Source organism: Canis lupus, chromosome 11 (genome assembly GCF_011100685.1).
Source record: "Canis lupus familiaris isolate Mischka breed German Shepherd chromosome 11, alternate assembly UU_Cfam_GSD_1.0, whole genome shotgun sequence".
In the NCBI taxonomy this organism is placed as follows: domain Eukaryota; kingdom Metazoa; phylum Chordata; class Mammalia; order Carnivora; family Canidae; genus Canis; species Canis lupus.
In genome coordinates, this window is record NC_049232.1 from 65260706 (window position 1) to 65283039 (window position 22334).

A 22334-nucleotide genomic window follows, 5' to 3' on the forward strand; every position below is an offset into this window, starting at 1 on the left:
AGTTTCCCCCTCCTTCCCTTGTGGTCACTTTCACTATTTCTTATATTCCACATAGGAGTGAGACCATGTAATTTTCTTTCTCTGATTGACTTATTTCACTCAGCATAATACCCTCCAGTTCCATCCACATTGATGTAAATGGCAGATATTCATCCTTTCTGATGACTGAGTAATATTCCATTGTGTTTTTATATATATATATATAATATATAATATATATACACACTATATCTTCTTTTATCCGTGTAAAGTCCCATTTGATTCTGAGGCAGACTTGGCACAGATTCCCCACCCACCTCCCTGGCCTCCATGCCACAGCCAATCTCTGGTTAAAGCCAGTGTGGCCAGAGTGGGAAGTGAGCAGGAAAAAGAGACAAGATGAGGTGCAGGAGAGAGGTAGTCAATGCATCATGGGTGCGCTTGCTTTGATTTTATCCCAAATGAAAAAGGAAGTCATTGGATGGTTTATAAGATGCATCGTATTTAACTAATCACTAGCTGTTTAATTTATTATTTTTTTTGTGTTGCATCTATCTCTAGGTTGAATATGCTTTCCAAAAATCTTTGAGCCTATCAAAGATAATTTTCTCTGCATAAATTCTGTATGATAAATGCAATCAATACCTTTGTAATGACCTTCCAGAAAGACCATTCTTATTTGTAATTCTGACCGAGATTAAAGAGAGGGTCTCTTTCTTCACACCCTCTCCAACACAGAACACATGATATTTTAAAATACCCTGTGGGTGTGTAGGAAGGAAGAGAGTACATTTCATAGGTGGCAAATGGCATCCCAGTGCTTAATTTGCATTTCTTTGGTTACTGATAATGTTGAGCATTTCCCCTATATTTTGTTCTTTTTCTGTATTTCAGTGTTCATAGCTTTATTTACAGATCATATAGTTTTGTAAGAACCCTTTATTTACTAACAGTCTTAGCCGTTTGACATATATATTGAAAATATTTTGTCCCAGATGGGCACTTGCCTTTGAGTTGTATGTTTCGTTGGTACTATAAAAACCACATTTTTAAGTTTTATGTAACGAGGTTATATAATGAAGGTTCATACTTTGTGGTTTCTCTCTATGCTTTATGTTTTTAAAGTCTTTTCCCTAAAATCAGATAATGACTGTATTTTCTTATGTTTTCATTTTTTATATTGCTGAAGTCCATCTAGGAATTATTTTAGTAGATGGAAAATTTTGTACTTTTAAACCATGGAGGATGGCAACCACAGCAGAAGAAGTAAACCTTCTTTCATTATAAATAAGTGGGCACAATCCAGCTGTATGATAATTCTGACATTAACAGTGCAAGGAAGAGGGGTATAAACCTGAGTCCTTCTAGAAAACCAATGGAGCCGTGATAGACTTCTGTTCATCAAGTAGAAAAACATCACTTTATTTAAACCTGAAAAGTGCCCTTTTAGGCCCCCAAACACAGAATAATAGTCTGTGATAAATATAGATGACACAAGGATGTTTTAAGAACAGCTTGCAGTTTATTCACAAAGTGGTAGATACTTTCTCTCATTTAAACTCCCCCTGGGTCACTACAGATATAGCTAACAAAGGGGGAAACTGTCAAAAACCCTTGTTAGGTGCTTAAGTCTTATTTTCAACTCAGATTTATGCCATTTAAAACACAGAGAAAATGGTTTGGAGAGGGCAGTTTGGCCTTATTAAAATGTTAAATCCTCATATGTTTTGACTTGGCAGCCTTCCTGCTAGAGATTTACCCTGTGGACACAGCCACAAAAATACATCTAAGATGTATGTAGAAAAAGATTCATTACAGTCCTGTTTATAATAGCAAATAAAATACTGGGAACCCACCTAAATAATCTATCAGCAGCTGACCAGTGATATAAAGAAAATATAAGCAGAAGTTACAAAGAATGAGGTGGGACCCCCCTGTGCCGAGGTAGAAAAACCTCTAAGATACATCACTAAGAAAAAAGGAAGGTTTCAGGAAGTATATTTTGTAATTCCTTTTATATAAAGAATAAGAGATCTCTATGGATAATAGGCTGGCATACTTGTGGGGTTATTTCCCCTGGTAGGATACATATAAAACGTGAAGGATACCCTCAATTAATGGGGGTGGGGTGTAGGGAGACTCAGCTATTCATTTACTTCTTTGTGTATTGTTTGAATTTTCTCACTATGCACACTTATTTGATATTTACCATGTTTTTATTTTTTTAAGATTTTCTTTATTTATTAGAGAGAGAGAGAGCGCGCGAGGGAAAGCGACAGAGATAGCAAGAGAGAACACGAGCAGAGAAGAGAGGGAGAAGCATGCTCCCAGGGAGCCCAGTGCGGGGCTTGATCCCACGACCTCAAGATCATGACCTGAGCTGGAGGCAGACCCTTACCCTACTGAGCCACCTGGGCACCCCATATTATGTTTTTATTTATTTATTTATTTATTTATTTATTTACTTACTTACTTACTTACTTATCTATTTATTTTTTCATATTATGTTTTTAAATGCTGTATTTATCTGGGCTATTTATATTTCCTCCTTCTGTAGCTTTTCTCGGGGATATAGGTAGATGTAGATATAGGAACAGATACAGGTAGATGGTCACCAGATAGTGACATCTAATGAAACAAACAACATAATTGGCGAGAGTCAGAAAAGGTGTGTACGTCTCTGTGGGGAGTGATGCTCGTCTCTCCAAGTAGGCTTCCTTTGTTGTCAGAATGCCCCACATTGCATCCACGTTCTATTTTTGTGCATGCTATTTTATCTCGTATTTCCAACAACCACAGCTCTGTTTGGTGGCATCCCAGCCCCGCTACTCATCCATGGGCTGCTGCTCCGAGACCTGCAAGCAGCCAGGGGGGGTAACTGCTTCCTGGGAGGTCTGTGCAGGGTCCGCTCCTGCTCCTGGCTGAGGGACATTTCCTGCAGGCCTTGCGCTTCTTCCCACGATAGGACTGTCAATTTAGTGCATGCCTCTGCCCCTTACTCTTCCTGTCATCTAATTTTAGAGAGATATATTCTAGTACCTAGAAGCCCCAGATTTAGAGAGTGTCTCCGCTCATGAGCCTGACGTGGTAAATTGAGAGCTTTCCCAGCTGCAGCCCCATTTTGCAACCATCCTTCTCAGATGAAAAGTTCAAATGGGGGAGACTTATTTTGCATTTGCCCTCCTGATGAAATCGTTCAATCCCCTGGAAGTGTCTGCTGCAGGAATTGAGAGAAATGAATAATATACTGGCTCACGGGGGGATTGCTGCAGGTTCCAATCCAGCCTCGACCGATTTCTGTTTGGAATTGGGAAGTGCTCACAGATTTTGTAAAAGGTCTCCTGTCTGGGGGGTTTGGGGTGGCGGTGGAAAGACTTGACATCAGAATGTTTTGCATCCTCAACATCTCCTATGTTCTGGAAGGTTTTGGCACATGGGCGTGAAGGTGTGTTCTGTGTGTGTTGTGTGGAGCTCTCTCAGAGCTAAGCAAATGTTAGTAGCCAAAACACATCTCTGTTCACAATAATGTGCTCAGGAGTCAGATGATCTGGGCTTCAGCCCCTGCTTGGCTACTTCCCAGCCCATGTTTACCCACTCATGCTCAGTTTTGACTATTGTTGTCCATAAAAAGGGGATAGTAAAGGAACCTACTTGAAAATGTCCTAGGGGCGCTTGGGTGGCTCAGTTGGTGAAGTGTTTGCCTTCAGCTCAGGTCATGATCCCAGGGTCTTGGAATCAAGCCCAGTGTTGGGCTCCCTGCTCAGAGAGGAGCCTGCTTCTCCCTCTCCCTCTGCCTCTCTGCCTGCTTGTACACACACTCTGCCTCTCAAATAAATAAATAAATAAAATCTTTAAAAAAAGAAAGAAAGCATTCTGAGGATTAAATGAAAAACTGGAGGGATCCTGGCACATAGCAAGTTAAGTCAACAAACTTAATTACCATTATTATTATTGTTTTTGTTGTTGGTATTTTTCCCACCACCACCGTCGTTATTCTTAGGTTCAGCCAGTACAGATCTGAATTTCGGTTCCATGAGTAGTTTGCAGTTGGCTAGAGAGAACCCTAAGTCAAAAACTTCATACCAGGTGCAAAGGAAGCACTTTTCCCTATGGAGTTCCCGTACTGTGTCGGGAAATGTGCTTCTATTTTTTGTTGTATTTCATGTAGCCCCATAAGACATTTATATTTCCATTTTTCATCCTGGGTTCAAATTCTGACACGAGCCATCTGAGCTCATCTCTGTATCTCCCTGCACCTCAGTTTTCTCCTCTGTAAAATGCAGATGATGATCATACCTCATGCACTGGGTGGTTGTGAAGGTTAAAAGTGTTAATATTTACCAATCAGAACAGTGCCGGGCACACAGTAAGCACCATGCAATGTTTGCTGGTATGACTTTAGAGCTGGGGAAAGGCACGCGACCGTCTAGAATGTAAAGCCATTGTTCTCCTTAGTGTCACGGATTCTTCGAGATGGAGGAAGCTCACAGTGAAGTTGGTCTAACCTGCTTATTTCACATGTGGGGAATCCAAAGCCCAGAAACAACAGACTCATCTAAGTCACCCGGGGGCCAGCAGTGGAACCTCTACCCAAAGCTGGGTCTCCCGACTCCTAGTTCAGTGCCCATGTGGCTTCATGGTGGGCAAGAAAGCAATACTTTGAGACTGATGATATGGAGATTACATTCTGTGGATGAATTTAGTTATGTTATTTCTGGCATTTGGGACTTTCTCAGAGCTCTCTACCATTCCATCTGTATAGAAAGTGCTCGATTTTTTTCTTCACAGTGGACTTATCTATATGATACCGTAAAACAGATCTTAACTTTTCATCAGAGCTGTGTTAGACCACTCTCCTTTTTGGTTCCCAGAAAAGGACACTAAAGGGAAGATGCCTCGCAAGGAATTTGATGTTATGACCATTAAAGCAAAACTATAGCTACGTGGTTCAATAATTATTTAAAGGGTAACACTGAGGGCAGATCTTAAAAATAGACTTAAGACCTAATCCATATGGACTATAAAGTATCTACCAAAGACTTTAGACTAAAACTTTGCTGTGTCGTGCATTGGGTTTGTCACTAAGAGGCTAGCTATCGGAACTGTTCAATTTTGCATTTAAGCTCTGTATAATGTTTGTTAAGATTTTAGGTGTGAAAGTATCCTTTCGAAAACCCATAGTGAAAAATAAAACCCCATAGTGAAGTTTGAACTAATCAGTGGCTTCTTTCTTGTTTAAAATTCTTTTTCTTAACCATCATTTCTGTTACAAGCAAAACAAAGTTGGCAGTTCCTTCTGTTACCAGTAGATGGCAAGTTCAAGGCCTAGTAATCAGTTGGATAAAAGATAGTTACCTAAATGGGAATGCTGGTCCAAACTAAGCCATGGGGGATGAATAGAACTGTAGAATCAAAAAAATTGTTGGGTGAATGGGTGCATGGCTGGGCAGAGCAGTGTGATTATGGAAAATGTAGTTTACTTGTCCTTTTGACCGAGCCTCTTGAACTGATGCCAGATTCTGCTCCTTAGATTTGTGGGATCAGAAAATCACATAACAACTTCGCCTTCCATACACTCATCAACCTAAATCCAAATGCCATGTTATTCATTTTACAGTGGATGGACATTGCAAGGGGCTTAACAAGTATTGCCTCTCCATTTAGCTAACTTGGGGAAGCTGAATGTAAGCAGAATCGTGATTGGTGACCTTCAAGTCAGAGCCAGGAGAGAGAGTTTTGATACCTGGTGGCATTGAGATCGGATAACGGATCTCTCGTACGGATGTGTCTGCTGAGCAAACCCAACATTCAAGTTAGCTGGACAGGCGGTTGGGCAGAGATGAGTGGGTACCTCCTCGATTGTTTTATACATGATCCCTCAGGTATCTCAGTTATCAGACCGACCACCCTGCTTCTCTTTCCTCAGGTATATAAGTAACACTGGTTCCACAGCAGCGTTAAACAGGTAATTATAATTCAACCACAACTGAGATGACATTCTGATTCCTTAATAGAAAAAGCTCACAGGGCCTCCATTTGCAAGTTGATTTTCATAATTTAATTCTCACAATTACCTTACTACTTAGCGTAACCCATATGAAAGCTGGCACCCTGGCGATTCCATTTCAGCTAGAAGGCACCAAGAAGCACAGTCTGAAGAAAAGTCCGTATTCTTACTGGGATCTTTGGGAATACAAAGAGGATTCATTTTATAAGCCACAATAAAATACTGCAAGATGCTCTCCTCCTGATTTTCTAGTCTTAATATCTCAGCTCCTTTTCTTTTTAAATGGGTGAACTTCAAGCTGTCCCTAAGCCATCTCAGTTTTTTTTTCTTCATTCCTTCTCTCCTCTCTGATTTCCCCCCTATCAGCTATCTACCCTGTTTCCTTTCCAAGTGCAAACTATTTAAAACAGTCCAGGTCAGCAGTTCAGCCTTCTGCCCCTTTCTCTGAGTCTGCACTGCAAAGCCTATGAAGCAGCTGGCCCAAAGTCACTGAAAGGCCTCTGTGAGCTCAGGGGAGGAACACCCAATTCCCTTTGGCTCACAGTGAGAGGCATCAAAGCAAACTTCTCTTTACCTAGCAATAGCTGGAGGAAAGGCTGCAACATTTACATTTTAACATATTTTCTTTTTTTTAACCTTCTCATCTAAATTCCGGCATCTCTTGAAGGCAGTAGTGCTCTGAGTAAGTAGGTCTTCTGGTTCCTTCCCACAGATGCATGCTGGGGCTCTAAGTATCTGCTCAAGTCAACGTGGGCCTCAGGGGAGGACAGGAAACTCCCTGTCTCTGCTCCTTACTGCCCTCCCTGCTCAGCCTCTTTCCCTCTCTCACTGTTTCTCAGACTCATCTGGGATACCTCCCCAGCCACCACCACTGTGCCTTGGTAGCAGCCCGTGCTGATGAGGGAAGAGAGGGCCTGCCTCTAGCTGCACCAGGGTGCACATAGACTTCCTAATGACTTCCTATTATACTTACCAACCACCTTTGAGTAGAATGTGCTCCATTCCATGGGTGCTCCTTACTCTGCAGAGCCTGCAGTTTCATAATGTTGCAATACTTCCAGAAAATACTTGCCAGGAAAATATACAATTTACATAAAGACAATGAAAGGGACTTGCTAGGCCTCCCAGATAGTAGAGGGATCTGGAAAACTTCCTAATGGATTGAGATCACTTCATTCCAGATGTCTCTTGAGTCACATTCCCCTTGAATGGTTTGCTACTGTCAGCTCATTATACTTTTCCTGGAATTTCCCTTACCCCAGCTTTTCTCCTCAGAATGAGCTTTCCATGATTCCTTCTCAGAGCTAGCCTTTCCAAGTCTTTTTTTATATGCATGGCAATAATGGTCTATTCCATATGGGCTAATGTCTCCAACAGAAAGATACTTCTGGTTCTGTTGACTGATTGCTAATGTGTTTTCAATGATATATTTTACTGCCATTGAAATTATAATGCCTTTGAGGGAGGGATTTCTACAAACAGAAAATGACCAAAAGGGAGCAAGTATCTCAGTCAGGTAGATGTATCTATTACATGTCTTCATAATGCAGTGCTCTAGGCTTTGGAGATGCATCAGCCAAGATTTCTTTTAAGATTTATTTATTTATTTATTTGAGAGAGGAAGAAAGAGAGAGAGAGACGGGGGGAGAGAGAGAGTGGGGGCGGGGAGGAACAGAGGGAGAATCTCAGGCAGACTTCCCGCTGGATGTGGAGCCCAGTGCAGGGCTCAGTCTCTATCTCAAGACCCTTGAGATCATGACCTGAACTAAAATCATGAGTCGGACACTCAACCAGCTGAGCCATCCAGGTACCCCTGCATCAGCCAAGATTTTTGTCCTCAAAAAGCACATAGTTTGGTAAAAGGAGATGATATGTAAATAGTTAAATGTATAAGTGCTAAAGTGATCAAGGTACTAAAGCAGAAAGACCCACAGCCTGTAGAGGGAGCAGAGAAAGAGGGAGTGATTAATTCTATTTGGAGGGAACAGAAAAGACTTCTGTACTTGTCATTATTCTTTGAGTTGCAAGTGACAAAATACTAAATATTCTAAACAAAGATTTCATAAGAAAGCTGTATATATCTCACTGCTCTACTAGAAATTATTTTGAATTTTCAGGTAATTAAAACATAAAATACATGGAAAAATTTTAAAAGAAGCACCACTCAAACCAGCTTAAGCAAAAGGGAGTATATATAACTTAAAAAGGCCAGGGATGGAGGATCCCTGGGTGGCTCAGCGGTTGAGCATCTGCCTCTGGCTCAGGGTGTGATCCTGGAGTCCTGGGATCGAGTCCCACATCAGGCTCCCTGCTTGGAGCCTGCTTCTCCCTCTGCCTGTGTTTCTGCCTCTCTCTCTCTCTCTTTTCTCATGAATAAATAAATAAGAATCTTAAAAAAAAAAAAAAAGAAGAAGAAGGCAGCCAGGGATGGTTCTGGCTTTGGTGTAACTAGGCCTGGGACTCATTGGTGTCATTAGGATCCTTCTTTCTCTGTCTTTCAGCTCTGCTTCTCTCTGAATGTTTGACCTTTCTCCAACATGGATGCATGTCTTCCACGTGGCTTGGGAAAATTGCCACTCAGATGTGCATCATTCCAGCTTAACCTTAGTGGGGAGGAGTTTTCTCTCCCAGTATTCATGTATATATCCCTAGAAATATTTCTTATTGGTCCTACTTGGGTCATTTAGCCAACCATTGGCCAAATTGCTATTGCAATGACATAAAGTAGTATGATTAGCTCAGCTTGTGTCACACACACAAGTCCTTGTAGCAGGGATGAGCCTGGCTACATAGATTAGCCTTTGACTGCCAAATCCACCAGCTCCATTTATAGTGAAGGTAGGTCAATTTTCTGAGGGAAAGAAGACTGAGCAGATGGTTACTCTAGTTTCATTGATACTTAAGCCGTATTGTCAAAGAGGAATTCTTAATTTAAGAAAAGATTTTATCTATCTATCTATCTATCTATCTATCTATCTATCTATCTATCTATCTATTGAGCTCGAGCAGGGGGAAGGGCAGGGGGAGAGAGAGAAAGAGAATCTCAAGCAGACTCCTCATTGAATTTGGGCCCAATGCAGGGCTTGATCCCATGACCCTGAGATCATGACCTGAGCTGAAATCAAGATTCAGACACTTAACCAACTGTACTACCCAGGTGCCCCAGTACTTTTTTTGTCAGATGAAGCAGTGAGGGAGAACTTTCTATTTGCCATTGCAGGCAATGGGATTTGAAGCAAGGGATGGAGATACACTTCCATTCTAGAGTATCACTCTGGCAGCCATGCAGAGGGGGACTTGCTCAAGAGCCAAGACGCAGAGACAGGGAGACTAGTGAGGGCACCCCTGCAGTAATCCAGATGGAAATTGAGTGTAACAGTTAAGTGCTGTAGAGTGCTGAAGATACTCTTGTAGAATATTCTACATGTGCAGGTGGGGAGATAAAGGAGGGAGTATTAAGGTAGTAATAAAGGTTGTATTAGGGAAGCAGAAGATGTAGACAATGACAAGCAGAATCAACAGGAATTGGCCTTTCAAGAATGTGAAGTGTCTAGAATAACTGCAATTTCTGACTTGAGTAGTGTCATTTGCTGAGATGAAGAACACAGAAAGAACAGATGTGAGGCTAGGGGAGGAGGGATGGCTGAGATGATGCAGGCAAGTGCTAAGTTTGAAGGAATGGGTATGAACTGTTGGTGGCTGAATATGGGAATCTGGAATTCAGAAGAGAGATCTAGGCTGAAAATACAGATGGGGAAGCTATCAACATAGAGTTATATGGTCGATGAGATGAAAGGGAATCATGTAGTCTAAACGTCTGGAGTGGGAAGAGAGTTAGTGGTTTTGCCTTGATCAAAGGAAGGGGAAGTCTGGAAAGCAGCACGCTAGCAGGTGAGGAGCACAGCTCACACCTCAGCAGCCCAAGCAGGCGATACCAGGAACCAGGAACCAGAACTTGCCAGATGTTGACTCATAATTGATTTTAAACAGAGGCTGACTGCACATCTTACCTCTTTTGTCAGGTTAGTGGTGACTTCAGGACCTAACTCCCATCACTGTGGAAGGGGACTCAACTAATCAAAGAATCTTGTAACAGCCATGGATGTACAAGGGGGTCCTTGTGACGGGGCCAAGCCTGAGTCTTCAGTAGACAAAACACAGATGTGAACATGCTGATGCTGGTGCCTGGTTGTCTATATTAACACTATTTGGTTTTGAGTTTTAACCTAATAAGGAGTTTCCTCAGGGAAAATATGAATACAGCACATGTGGGAAAGTACTGGTTTCCCATTACTGCCCATTCCCGCACCAGTATGCTTTGGTCTGTGTGGCTAAAAGCCAAGACACTGCCTTGCCTACCCCCCTAAATCCTATTAGTCCTGAGTCTCATCAGTTCTGGTTCTTATATTTGTCCTTTTCTTTCCATTCTGATTGGAGCAGCTCTAAGCTAGGGTGGGCTTGTTAGTTTATCTGTCTCCATCACACGGCAGCATCCTCTTAAGACACTTCATGATCTTTTCATCCAGAAGTCAGCAAACTAAGACTACAGGCTAAATCTGGCCTACCACCTCTGTTTATAAATGAAGGTTCATTAGAACACAGCCACAGTTGGGGTGTCTGGGTGTCTCAGTTGCCTGGGCATCTGCCTTCAGCTTGGATTGTGGTCCTAGGGTCCTGGGATCAAGCCCCACACTGAGCTGATTGCTCAGTGAAGAGGCTACTTCTCCCATCCCCCACTTGTGTGCGCTCTCTCTCTCTCTCTCTCTCTCTCAAATAAATAATGAAATCTAAAAAAAAAAAGAACACAGACTAACTGATTCATTTATATTTTATCTAAAGCCATTTTTGCATGGCAATGACAGCTTTCAGTAGTTGCAACAGAGATCGTATGTTCTATAAAACCTAAAATATTTACTGTCTGGATCTTCATAGAAAAAACATCCTGACTCCTATTAATCTATCCTGTATACCAGTGCCAGATTAATATTCCTAAAATGCCATTTTACCACATCACTCTCTTGCTTAGAACCCTGCAATATTCCATTGCCTATAGAATAAAATCCAAACTTCTTGGCCTGGCATTCAGGGTCCTCGATAGTCTCATCCTAGCCAATCTTTTGAATCATTGATTTCTATTCCAAAGAGCAAGCCCTACACTTCAGTTGAATTTCCCTCCTCATTGTCCCTGGAATGTGCAGTAAGTTTCTACCCTTGTTCACACAATTCCTTTTGCCTGGAATGTGCTGCTCATTAATTTATATCTGTCTAATTCCAACCCATTCTTTTTTTTAAGATTTTATTTATTTATTCATGAGAGTCACAGAAAGAGAGAGAGAGAGGCAGAGACACAGGCAGAGGGAGAAGCAGGCTCCCTGCGGGGAGCCCGATGCAGGATTCTATCCTGGGACCCCTGGAATCGTACCCTGAGCCAAAGGTAGATGCTCAACCACTAAGCCACTTAGGTGCCCCAGTTCCTACCCATTCTTAATGAACCAACTTAAAACCTGCATCTTTCATGATCATGTCTGTTCACAGTGACCACCAATGAACCTACTCCTTGGGCATTTAAGGTTCACTGCCTGTACCATCGGTAATATTTTTTCTATTTGAGGCATAGTTCATTCGTATCATGGCGGGCAAATCTGAAGTGAGGCTTTTCTATATGAACAAAGACCCAGAGGTGGGAAAACCCAGGTTTGCAAAATGACCAGGCATGTAATTAGAACACTGGCTTAGTGCATTGAGGTTTCTTTAACAAAATACCATAGACTGAGTGCATTATATACACCAGGAGTTTGCTTCCCACAATTCTGGAAGTTGGGAAGCCCAAGATCAAGGCACTGGCAAATTCAGTGTCTGGTGGGGGCCTGCTTCCTCGTTCGGAGACAACTGTCTTTTCACTGCGTCCTTACATGACAGAAGGAGCAAAAGAATACTCTGAGATTTCTCATATAAGGGCACTAATCCCATTCAGCCAGGGCTCCATGTAATCACCTCCCAAAGGTCCCCACCTCCTAATTACCATCCCTTTGGGGATTGGGTTTCAATGTATGAATTTTGGGGGAGGACACCAGTGTTCCATCTATAGCAAACACGTAGCACTCAGTTAACATGTATGAAAGCACCATGTCATCTGCATCTTGTGTCTGTGACACACTAGATGGGTTCTGGATTTAAATGTGGACACCTATATGTCTTGATAGCCAGTGGGAGTGAACGTTAAAGTCCAGTAAGCCTACTCTTGAGGAGCCCCAGGATATAGAGATAGTGGCTGGTTCCCGAGGTCCTTGCTTTATCATGTGGCACCTCTGAGGGACTGGATAAGTGGGCTCTTATCATTAGGCCTCATTTTCCATCCACTGTCATATATTATATGTTCTTAGATGTACTCTGGGAGCATCCATAATGCACCACTGATTGGAGTTGTTTGGTAACTGGTAGGTCCTCGGGCCTCCCTTTGGCAGGGAGGTTATGTCCTTGACTCGGATATTGTGTCTCCTAATGTCTGGAGATTATAAACTAACATTTCTTAACAGTCTGGGCATCACACAGAAGAACTTGGTTATAACCCAAATCATTGCTACGTTGGCTTGAATAGCAGTGGTGCCGGCACATCCCCAGACACGGCAACTCCGTAAAATAAAGGCTTCTGTTAATACAGAGCACCCCAGCCAGCCTTCCACATTATTGTCCTCTCCAGGATTTGGCTGTCGTTTTGTAGCATGCCACTATGTCTGTCTAGCAAGTTTCTCCCTGCATATGTGAATAAAGGAAAATAATCCAGGGCAGTAAATGTCCCAGCAGACCTCCCCACTGTGCACTTTGGAAATTAAACATGGAACAAGCAAGCTATCATTAAAGGCAGGCCTTTCTGTTCTTAAATCAATCCCATTTATAGGATGTCTATTGTCTGCATCTGAGAAGTATGGAGAAGGAAAGCATTAAGTGTGCACTCCAGGGGAAAGGTTATGATCCCAATAGGGGGGATTTACGTCCCTTTAGAGCCAGTGTCTAGGCATTACCTAGAAGTAAGCATGTGGCAATAAGTATAATAACAAATAACATTTATTGAGCGTGTACTACGTGCCAGGCCATTGTTCCGAGTCCTTTACATGATCATCTCATTTAATCCATGCCCCAAGCATCTGGTCTAGGTACAAATTATGATCTCTTTGTGTGAGAGTCTAGACCCAGGGAGGTATAAGAACTTGCCAGGGGTCACACAGGTAGCAAACGGCAGAGCTGGGAGTCGGATGCGGGCGGACCAACTTCAGATTTCAGGTTTAACATAACCTCAGTGAGCCCCGCCCACATGCACTGCTCCCCCCTCCAGCCCCCCCAGACTCGTTTCAGCAAAGACCACCCATCGCATTTGCATTGTTTGTGATGTCCAACGGGATGATTTGTCCTACGAGATTGGGAATTGTGTTAGATCCTTTGCATCTGTGATTTTGATGAAAGAAAGCTAACCCTCCTCGAATCCCCATGGTTTCATTCTGTCGTATTTGCAGTTTATAACAACCTCATCTTTTCGATTGAGACATTTTGATTCTTTGTCTCCAAATTAGCACTGCATAGAACATGACTCTGTGAGTGTGTGCATGTGTGAGTGTGTGTGTGTGTGTGTGTGGAAACCGCCTTTTCTTCTGGATGAAATTGCTGCAGCCCGGCTGACGGAGGAGACTCTCCCACTCGCCGAGCCCACAGCAGGCAGGTGGGGAGAAAGCCGCTGGAGGCGGAGGGGCAGGTGACACTGCGTGTGTGCCCAGCATCTCTGGAAGTGTGTCTCCAGATGTGTGCTGCTGCTGCTGCTTCCGGCCTTAAGATTCTGGGAGCCAACACCCACCTACTCTTACAGCCTCTCTCTCTTTATTTTCAAGGAAAAAAGAAAGAGGCAGACTGAAATAGAAGGCAAGCGGCAAGAGCTCGACGAGCAGATACTCCTGCTTCAGCATTGCAAGGTAAGTGGCTGATCCCAGGAACCTGTTCCAGCATTAGACATGCAGGTCACACTCCGGAGAGCGGGGCCGAGCCCGCCCTGGCGTGAAGGCACTGCCGCCGACTGCACGAGCCCTTTCTCGTTCCATCAGGAAAGCCACCTCTTGGCTTCTCTTGTGCATTTTTCAAATTCAGGGCATTGTTACAGCATTCCAGTTTCTGCGAGCATGATGCGATTATAGTGTGCATGGGGACGGGTTTGGGGGCTGGTGTGTGCATGTGAAATGTGGTGGTTATATATAGAAATCGGATGAGAATTTCCACATGGTGGGTGAGGCAGTGTTCCGGGGCTGCCTCTCCAGCGCAGGAGGTGCCGTGTGTGTGTGTGTGTGTTTGTTCCGAGGTTCCAAGGGACACATTGGACATCGTGTTCTTTTAGAGATTAAAAACCTTAATATCTTCTTTCTGAGATGGAGAAGAGGGAGGTGAAAGCGCCGTGCTCTGATCCAAAGAGCAACAACCCTGTGTGTTTCTGATGATTCATTCGTTTTATTCCTACTTGCACGATTTTGGAAGTGTTCTGTCTCCGAACGAGCAGTTGGTCAAAAGATGGCATTGAAATGATCTGATTTAGTTGAGTCTCCATTGCACACACACACACACACACACACACACACACACAGAAAGAGAGAGAGAGAGAGAGAGAGATGTTTATTTATTTATTTTTCTTTGAAACATAAGCACTTAAGCATCATAATTGATTACAGCCCACGAGAAAGCTCTGTCACTGTCACCAGGACTCCACAGGCTACAGAATGTTGCTTTCTGCAGGCTTGCAGAATATTGTGAACACATTCCAGTGGCCATCTGGGAGTTGCTGCATGCCTTCTACTGCTCTGGGCTTTTTTAGGAAAACCTTCTCCTGCTCACCTCAAGTTGCTGTGACATTCATGTACAGATTTGCATTGCTCAGAGGGCTGGTTGGGAAGGTGGGGCTGACTTTCAGGGTGATGCTAGGTGTGGATAATATAGATTCTTTTAAACAAGATGAGTCTTTATGATTGTATTTCCCTTTCTTCTCTGGAAGATGGGATTGTGCTAACTGAATCGTTAGGAGCAGAATTATCAGCAAGTTGGTTTCAAACAGCAGCATGACCTAAATCTGCTTAGCATATTTATCAGTTTACTATCAACTTTAACCAGAGAAATGTGTTTGAAAGGAAGAAAAGCAGCATGGTAATGAGAATATTGCCCATTTATCTTTGCTCTTGTAAATCCATTAAGAGCTTACAGTATATCCCATATGCTATTATTCCCTCCTTACAACATTTCCGAGGAAGCATTGAGACCTAAAGTTACTATTTTCTTCCTACAGAGAGAGGGACTTAAAAACACTTAATAGAACCAAGTGAATTTTTCAAGGTCAATCTGGACAAAGCTGGGACTCTGGCTCCGAGTACAGTCAACTCCTTACAAGAGACCAAAATGTACTAAAACCTCAGTGAATTCTCAGTTAAAGGTGGCTTTTTTTTTTTTTTTTTATGAAGAGGACTGAAAAAATGAGAGGCTTTTTGACTAGAGAGCCCCACTCCTCTTTAAAATTAACGTAGTTCTTTGCTTTTGCATTCCTTGCAAAACATATATGTCAGAAGATTAAATTTCTTTTGTCCCATTTCTTACCCTGGGCCAAATAAGATACCCAGGACTCTCATTCGTTGCTGATTTCCAGCACAATATCCATCCATGTATCCATCCATTAATGGATCTATCCATCCATGTATCCATCCATCCATCCAATTAACAGAAATAGCAATAAAAAGGACTTAGTATTATTGCATATGGAAACAGTGAGACTCCTTCAGAGACTTGGAAACAAGGGAATCAGATAGTTCTTTATGGTTATCCTGGTAAAATTCGCTATCTCAGGGAACATCCAGCACTTTCACCTAAGTAATCTTCCTATAACCTGCAGAGAAAGGACTGGAAGTGATGGTAATTTAAGAAGTGGAGACCAGTGGATTGTAATTTTCTCTCTTTGGGGAAAGCCCAGGTAGACAGAACGAGGGTGGATCGCTAGCCTTGAACAATGAAAACAAAACCAAAAAAACCTCAGAGGCCCCAAAGGTGGTTTATCTGGTACTTTTCCAGAGAAAGACTCCACCTCTGGCAGATACCAAGTTTCTATGCTCTGGTGAGGTGGGGTCTGAGGTCAGGTGAGGAGTGTCATCAGGTCCCACCTCTGCTCAGGTGAAACTTCTTTCATGAATCTTTGCCTCTCTTTGTTCTGAGTCCATTATTCCTAAAAAAACAACTGAGTTATTTTGGTGGTGCCTGACTGAGAGGCATGATCATTCAAGCACCAGAAAAGAATATGTTCTACTTTCAATCAGTTAGCTGTTGACTGAACTTGAATAGCGTGAGTCATCTTCCCTGTGATCATTCAGTTTTGAGCTTGGCAGCCTCACCCCTGGATGGTAGTAAATTCATTGAGGTTATAGTACCTCTGTGAACCTCTTGGTAGGGACTCAGCCAGTTTTCTCCTGGCAGCATGGCAGCCTTGTCATCCCCTTGTCCATCCTTGATAATCATCATTTTTTTGAGGGCCTAATATGTGCCAGGTACTTTAAATACATCCCCTCAATAACGGCCACAAGGTAAATATTATTTTCCCTGTCTCTCCGTGAGGAAACAAACTCATGAGGTCAAGTGATTTGCCCAAGAACATAGAGACTCTAAGTGAGGGAGCCTTGGTTGAACCCTAGGGCTTGTCTGCCTTTAAAACCAAGTCTTCTCCAGCTCACTGTTTTCTTCAAGTGAAAATTTCCATTTTGAGTAATTTGTTTAGAGAGATGCCAATTACCATCATCATTGTCTGTTTACTCGAGTTGTGCTTTCATGGACTCCTGAAAATTTAGACCATGTGGAAGCATAATTGATTATTGGTAGTCCCTTGAAGTAGAAAATATTAAGAAATATGTCAACAGTTAATATTTATTTCACTAATTTATAAAACCGGAGATGCTGCTCAAAAAAATAATATATGCTTAGTGCAAAGTTAAATGGAAAGGCACAAGAATTAGATTTTGTAGTTATGAAGATATAATTCTCACTGTCATATCGTCTATGGACACTTATTCTCATGCAGTGAGATATGAATTATTTAGATAAATTTATGGTCTCTTGTCAAAGCAAATGAATAGAATGCAAGACAACAGTTTTGTTGCTTCTTCTTCTTCTCCTTCTCCTTCTCCTTCTCCTTCTCCTTCTTCTTCTTCTTCTTCTTTTTAAAGGATATTATTTATTTACTGGAGAGAGAGAGAGCCCAAGCGGGAGGGAGAAGCAGGCTCCCACCTGGCAGGGAGCCCAATGCAAGGCTTGATCCCAGGACCCTGGAATCATGACTTGAGCCAAAGGCAGACACTCAACCACTGAGCCACCCAGGTGCCCCAATACTTATTTAATATTCTTGGTAATTGTGATGTGGAGGGCTATGCAGTGAGCTATACCACATAATAAAAATATTGTTACTTTATAGATGGATAATAAACAAATTCTGCAATGCAATGAAAGGCCCAAGTATGAGATCTTGAAAGAGCTGCTACACTCCAGTGACTAGGAAACCTCCAAGTACTTTGAAGTCCTCGCCCAATTAATCTCAGATTTCCTTTTACAGGATTCTTAGCTATATTTAGTACCTAATATTTATGATGTAAGAATTTCCAAGAAGTGCTCACATATGAGACCAGTAAACAATTTTAATGGTGAATTATTTTTGCTGATTGTAAAAGGAAGGAATGCACAATCATTGCAAAAGCAAATTTTAAAGTACACGAAAATATAAAAGAAAAAAATATCAACTGTGTACTTGTCACCCAGATGAAGCTCACACGGAGGTATATCCTTCTATGCTTTTTCTCTAGTGTATTTTTATGGATTAAGCTGTGTGACTCTTGTTCACAGACCTTATCAACTGGTGAGTAAAATGAAATGGTATTAACATTCAGGTCCAAAATATATTCATCTTTACCTCTTTTTTTTGATTTTAGTTATATGGGCTATTTTAAATTCTCATAAAAGGGCCACCTGGGTGGCTCAGTTGGTCTAGCATCTGCCTTCGGCTCAGGTCATGATCCCAGTGTTCTGGGATCAAGCCCCATGTCACGGTCCCTGCTCAACAGGGAACCTGCTTCTGCCTCTCACTCCCTCTGCCCCGCTCATGCATGCTCTTTCTCTCTCTCAAAGAAATAAATAAAATCTAAAATAAATAAATTCTCATACAAAGCGTTGCAATATTTGTGACACTACATCTAACTTTCTTTTGCTTTATGGCTTCTGACTTTGTTATGGTTCTTGCAAAGAACATCTCACACACTTACCTATGAGGTTTCCCGTCCTTCAGTAATCTTAACGCATCTATAATTTATTTTTCTATATAAAATAAGATAGGAATGACTTTGCTTTTTACTGATGGTGAGCCAGTTGCCTCAATGTGATTTATTGATGAAATCATCTTTTTCCTCACTGACTTAAATGTCTTCTTTATCATATACATAGTTTTCCCTTATACTTGAGTTCACCATTTGCGGATTCTTCTTATGCCATGAATCTGCCACTCCTGTGCCAATACCATCCTCATTTAGTCCCTCTAGCTATTTAATATATAATATGTATTAATAATCTGTCATAAGGCAAGAGCCATCATTTTTCCTCTACTGAAAGATTGTCTTGGCTTTTTATTCCATGGAAACAATTATTTATTTTTATTGTTTTTATTATGTGACTTGTGATAATGTGAGTTTACAAAATAAATCAAGTATTATAGTATACAAGACAGACTATATTTAATATTCCCTTTGCGCTCTTGGTTGAATTACCAGAGATTTGTCTATTTTATTGGTCAGTCCAAGGCCCTAGCAAGAATAGGCATGCAGTATGTATTGCCGCATAAATCCCTTTGGAACTGTCACATTTATAAAGGTTTGTATGACCGAGTCAGCACTGTCAGAATCAAATTGCTAATATCATATCTTCAATACATAGGCTGCCTTTGAATGATTTATTCATGAGCAGGGAACCCTGACTAGAGTTTTTTTCTAATCCAAGCTATAAAAACTGTCATTATATTTTAAAAACCACAGCCTTTTCTTTCAAGAAGATTGAATGGGAAAAAAAAATCAAAGACTGAATTGTGACCCTGTGAGATATTTATTGTCAACCCACCAAGGTCATTTGCTATATAGCCTGAAGGTACCAGAGGTCTTGCTGCAAACATGTTACAGTGTCTCTCACTATTGTGAACCTTTAGCACTGATTTTAGACTTCCCTTGGTTATTAGTATGTGTGAAAGGCCAATTTCAAATTATAAAATATTGAATAGACAGGCAGGGTACACAGTGTGAAGGAACTTTTACATCTCCCCCTTTTCCCCATCATGTCCCCACTGGCCCTGTAAACAGAGCTTGAGTAGAAGTTACAACTTGGTTTCTTCTATCAGAAGTTTGGGGTTGGCTTCTTTGTGGACTGAAATCATGTAACAAAACTAAACACCAAACCAAGATCTTACCAGGAGTGGGTGGGGAGGAAGGGAAGTATCCCAGGGAAGGAGAAGAACAGGGATAACACAGATGATCAAGAACACAACACAGCTACTGCCACACGTTGTAAGCCATTTTCTAGTAGAAGGCTGAATTTCCCCGATTCCCGACATCATCCACCAACACAGCCAGTGTGGCTTGAGCCAGATTACAGGAGGAAAATGCAAACTCACAGGTACATATTTTCATACTCTTAGAACGAGGAAGCTTTATGTAATTATTACATCAAAGCCAGAAATATAAAGTAAAAAGATTGGTGGATATGACTTTATAAAAATTACAAACAAAAAAATTTGGAGACTGACTAGTCCCAACTTATCTCCCACTGCCCATTCCTCACCACCGACCACCACACAGACAGTCCTCATTGCTTACCTGGATCACCTTGAGAAGTTGCCTAACATCAGGTACCTTACCTGTAGATTTAAAAAGTTTGCATAATCATGTTGCCCCTTTAAATATTTACAATTTTATTTGTCAGTTGTACCTCAGTGAAGCTGGGAGAAACATTTTGCTTGGATGATCTCTAATAATAGTCTAAGATGAATAATCTAAGATTAATAGCCTGAGATTTTATATTTGCTAAAATACAGTGCTTGTGCATGGTTTTTCAATAATTTATTCATTCAACAGGTTCTTATTATCACCAACTATAAGCTTGCATGTCAGCCATTGTGGACGTGTAAAGGTAGAGCACCTGGCTGTGGGAACCCAGGGATGAGTGGGAGAGGAGCCCACTGTCAGAGAAGCTGGAGAGGAGTTATCCGAGTTGGGGGGTAGGTCAGCGGTGCCTGACTGTTTTACAAATCCTATCTGAGAAAAAGAGGGTTCTTGGGGATCTTAGCCAGAGTGCACCATTTGGCTTTAAATCTCAGAGCCACGCCTTACTAAATGGGTGCCCCTGGGTTAATTACTTAACATTAGCACTTATCATGTGGGATTTTGGTGAATGTTTAGTGAATTTATATATAAGGCACTTAAAAGAGCAAGAGCTGTAAGAATTATCATCAGCATCACACCATCATCATTCAATACCGTGGCTTCAAATATCATTTATGTACCAATGACCCCCAAATTGGTGTCTTCAGCCCTGATGGCCCCTGAACTCCAGGCTCTTGTATTCAGCTGTTTTCCTGACATGTCCACTTAGATGGGTGTCACTTCCACACACACATGCCCACGCTTCTATTCAGGGCGTGAATAGAAGTTTTGGTTTTCTGCTCTTCTAGTGCTTGTTCTTCCTCTATTCCTTCCAATTTCCAGGTGTTGAGACCACCATCCACCCTTTTGCTCAAATCAAATATCTATGTCATCTTTAATCCCACCCTTTCCCTCATCTCCCAGATCTAAGCTATCAGCAAGTCACATTGACTCTACCTCTAAAATGCACCTCACACCTTCCATTTCTTCTGCTGCTCCTCTGTTTTAAGCTAACATTTTCTCTCCCCTGATTGTGTAAGAGGATCCAACCACTCATACTTTGTAATTCTGTCCCTGCCAATCTGTTCTCTTCCTATGGTGCTTAGTACAAATGCCACACTCCTTAGCAAGTCTGCAGGACCCTGCCTAATCTGGCCCCTGCCGTCCTCTCCATCTCCAACTTATGCTAGCCTCTTCCCCACCCCCACTCACTGTAGTCCAGCCACTTGTCATTCTGTCTGGTTCACAAACACACTAAACCCTGCCCCACATCTGGGCTATTACACTTGCCAGCCTCTCCCACCTGAAATTCCCTGCCTCGGATCTCAGATCTCAGCTTTTCCCACCTAAAATGTCCTCTGCAGGTCCCTGTTTGAAATACTGTCCTGCCTACCTCCTGCCATGCATGTATCGCAGTCTGAAATGATCTTGCATCCTTGTTTATTGGGACAAAAGCTCAGTGATACTGGGGACTTGCCTGTCTTCCAGAGCAGTGTCCTCAGGGCCTGGCAGTGTGTCTGGAGCATAGGGAATGGATGGGGACACCTCTGCTCCTGAGATGGGGATGCAGGAGGAGAGACAGATTTGTGTGAGGATGATGAGCTTCTTGTCGGATCAGTGTTTGGCTAGCCAGTGGGAAAGCTTACGCATCTCCAGGCATTTGGATAGTCACAGGTTCTCATGTGGGGCTAGTCACATTGTGGTCCGTGGATCAACAGCATCATTGACAGTGTCAATGTGGGAGCTTATTACCATTCAGATTCCTAGGCCCTATCAACATCTCTAGGGGTTCGGGTGGGAATCTGTGCTTTAGGAAGCTTTCCTGGTAAACCTTATGCCTACGGTCATGTGAAGGGCCTTGTTCTCCTTTTGTTTTCCAAAGCTGGACAGACCTTAGAGCAAGAGCCAGATGAACCTGAGGGTCTCCATCCTACTCTTCAGGAGCCCCTGCCATGGCTCTCTTTACCCACTGCCAGCTCTCTGCTCCTCCCTTGTCTTGACTCTTCAGAGTTGCATCCAATGGACAAATGTGAAGTTTGATATTTTGATAGTTAATACCTGTAAGCTATGATGCTTTTTTTTTTTTTTTTTTTTTTGCTATATGTTGTTTGCACATAAAAAATGAAAGGTTGGGCAGCCCGGCTGGCTCAGCAGTTTAGTGCCACCTTCAGCCCAGGACCCAATCCTGGAGACCAGGGATCGAGTCCCAGGTCGGGCTCTCTGCATGGAGCCTGCTTCTCCCTCTGCCTGTGTCCGTCTGTTTGTCTGTCTGTCTCTCTCTCTTTCTGTGTCTCTCATGGATAAATAAATAAAATCTTTTAAAAAAAAAAGGTTTTATTTTTAGTTTTCACTTCTGCTGTGCCTTGCCTGTCACTTGTCTCTGGAACACTCAGGCA

The 22334-nt window shown here is 42.2% G+C and overlaps 1 protein-coding gene across 7 annotated transcripts in view; it reads left to right on the top strand.

Annotated features, from left to right (window-relative positions):
* The window catches only part of PALM2AKAP2 (PALM2 and AKAP2 fusion), a 331098-nt gene that overhangs the window by 54581 nt on the left and 254183 nt on the right, over window positions 1-22334 (top strand). For all 7 annotated transcript variants that reach the window (XM_038553069.1, XM_038553072.1, XM_038553070.1 and 4 more), the window contains one exon: window positions 13867-13947. In XM_038553069.1, the coding sequence (XP_038408997.1) occupies window positions 13867-13947 (81 nt within the window). The remainder of the gene's footprint in view (window positions 1-13866; window positions 13948-22334) is intronic.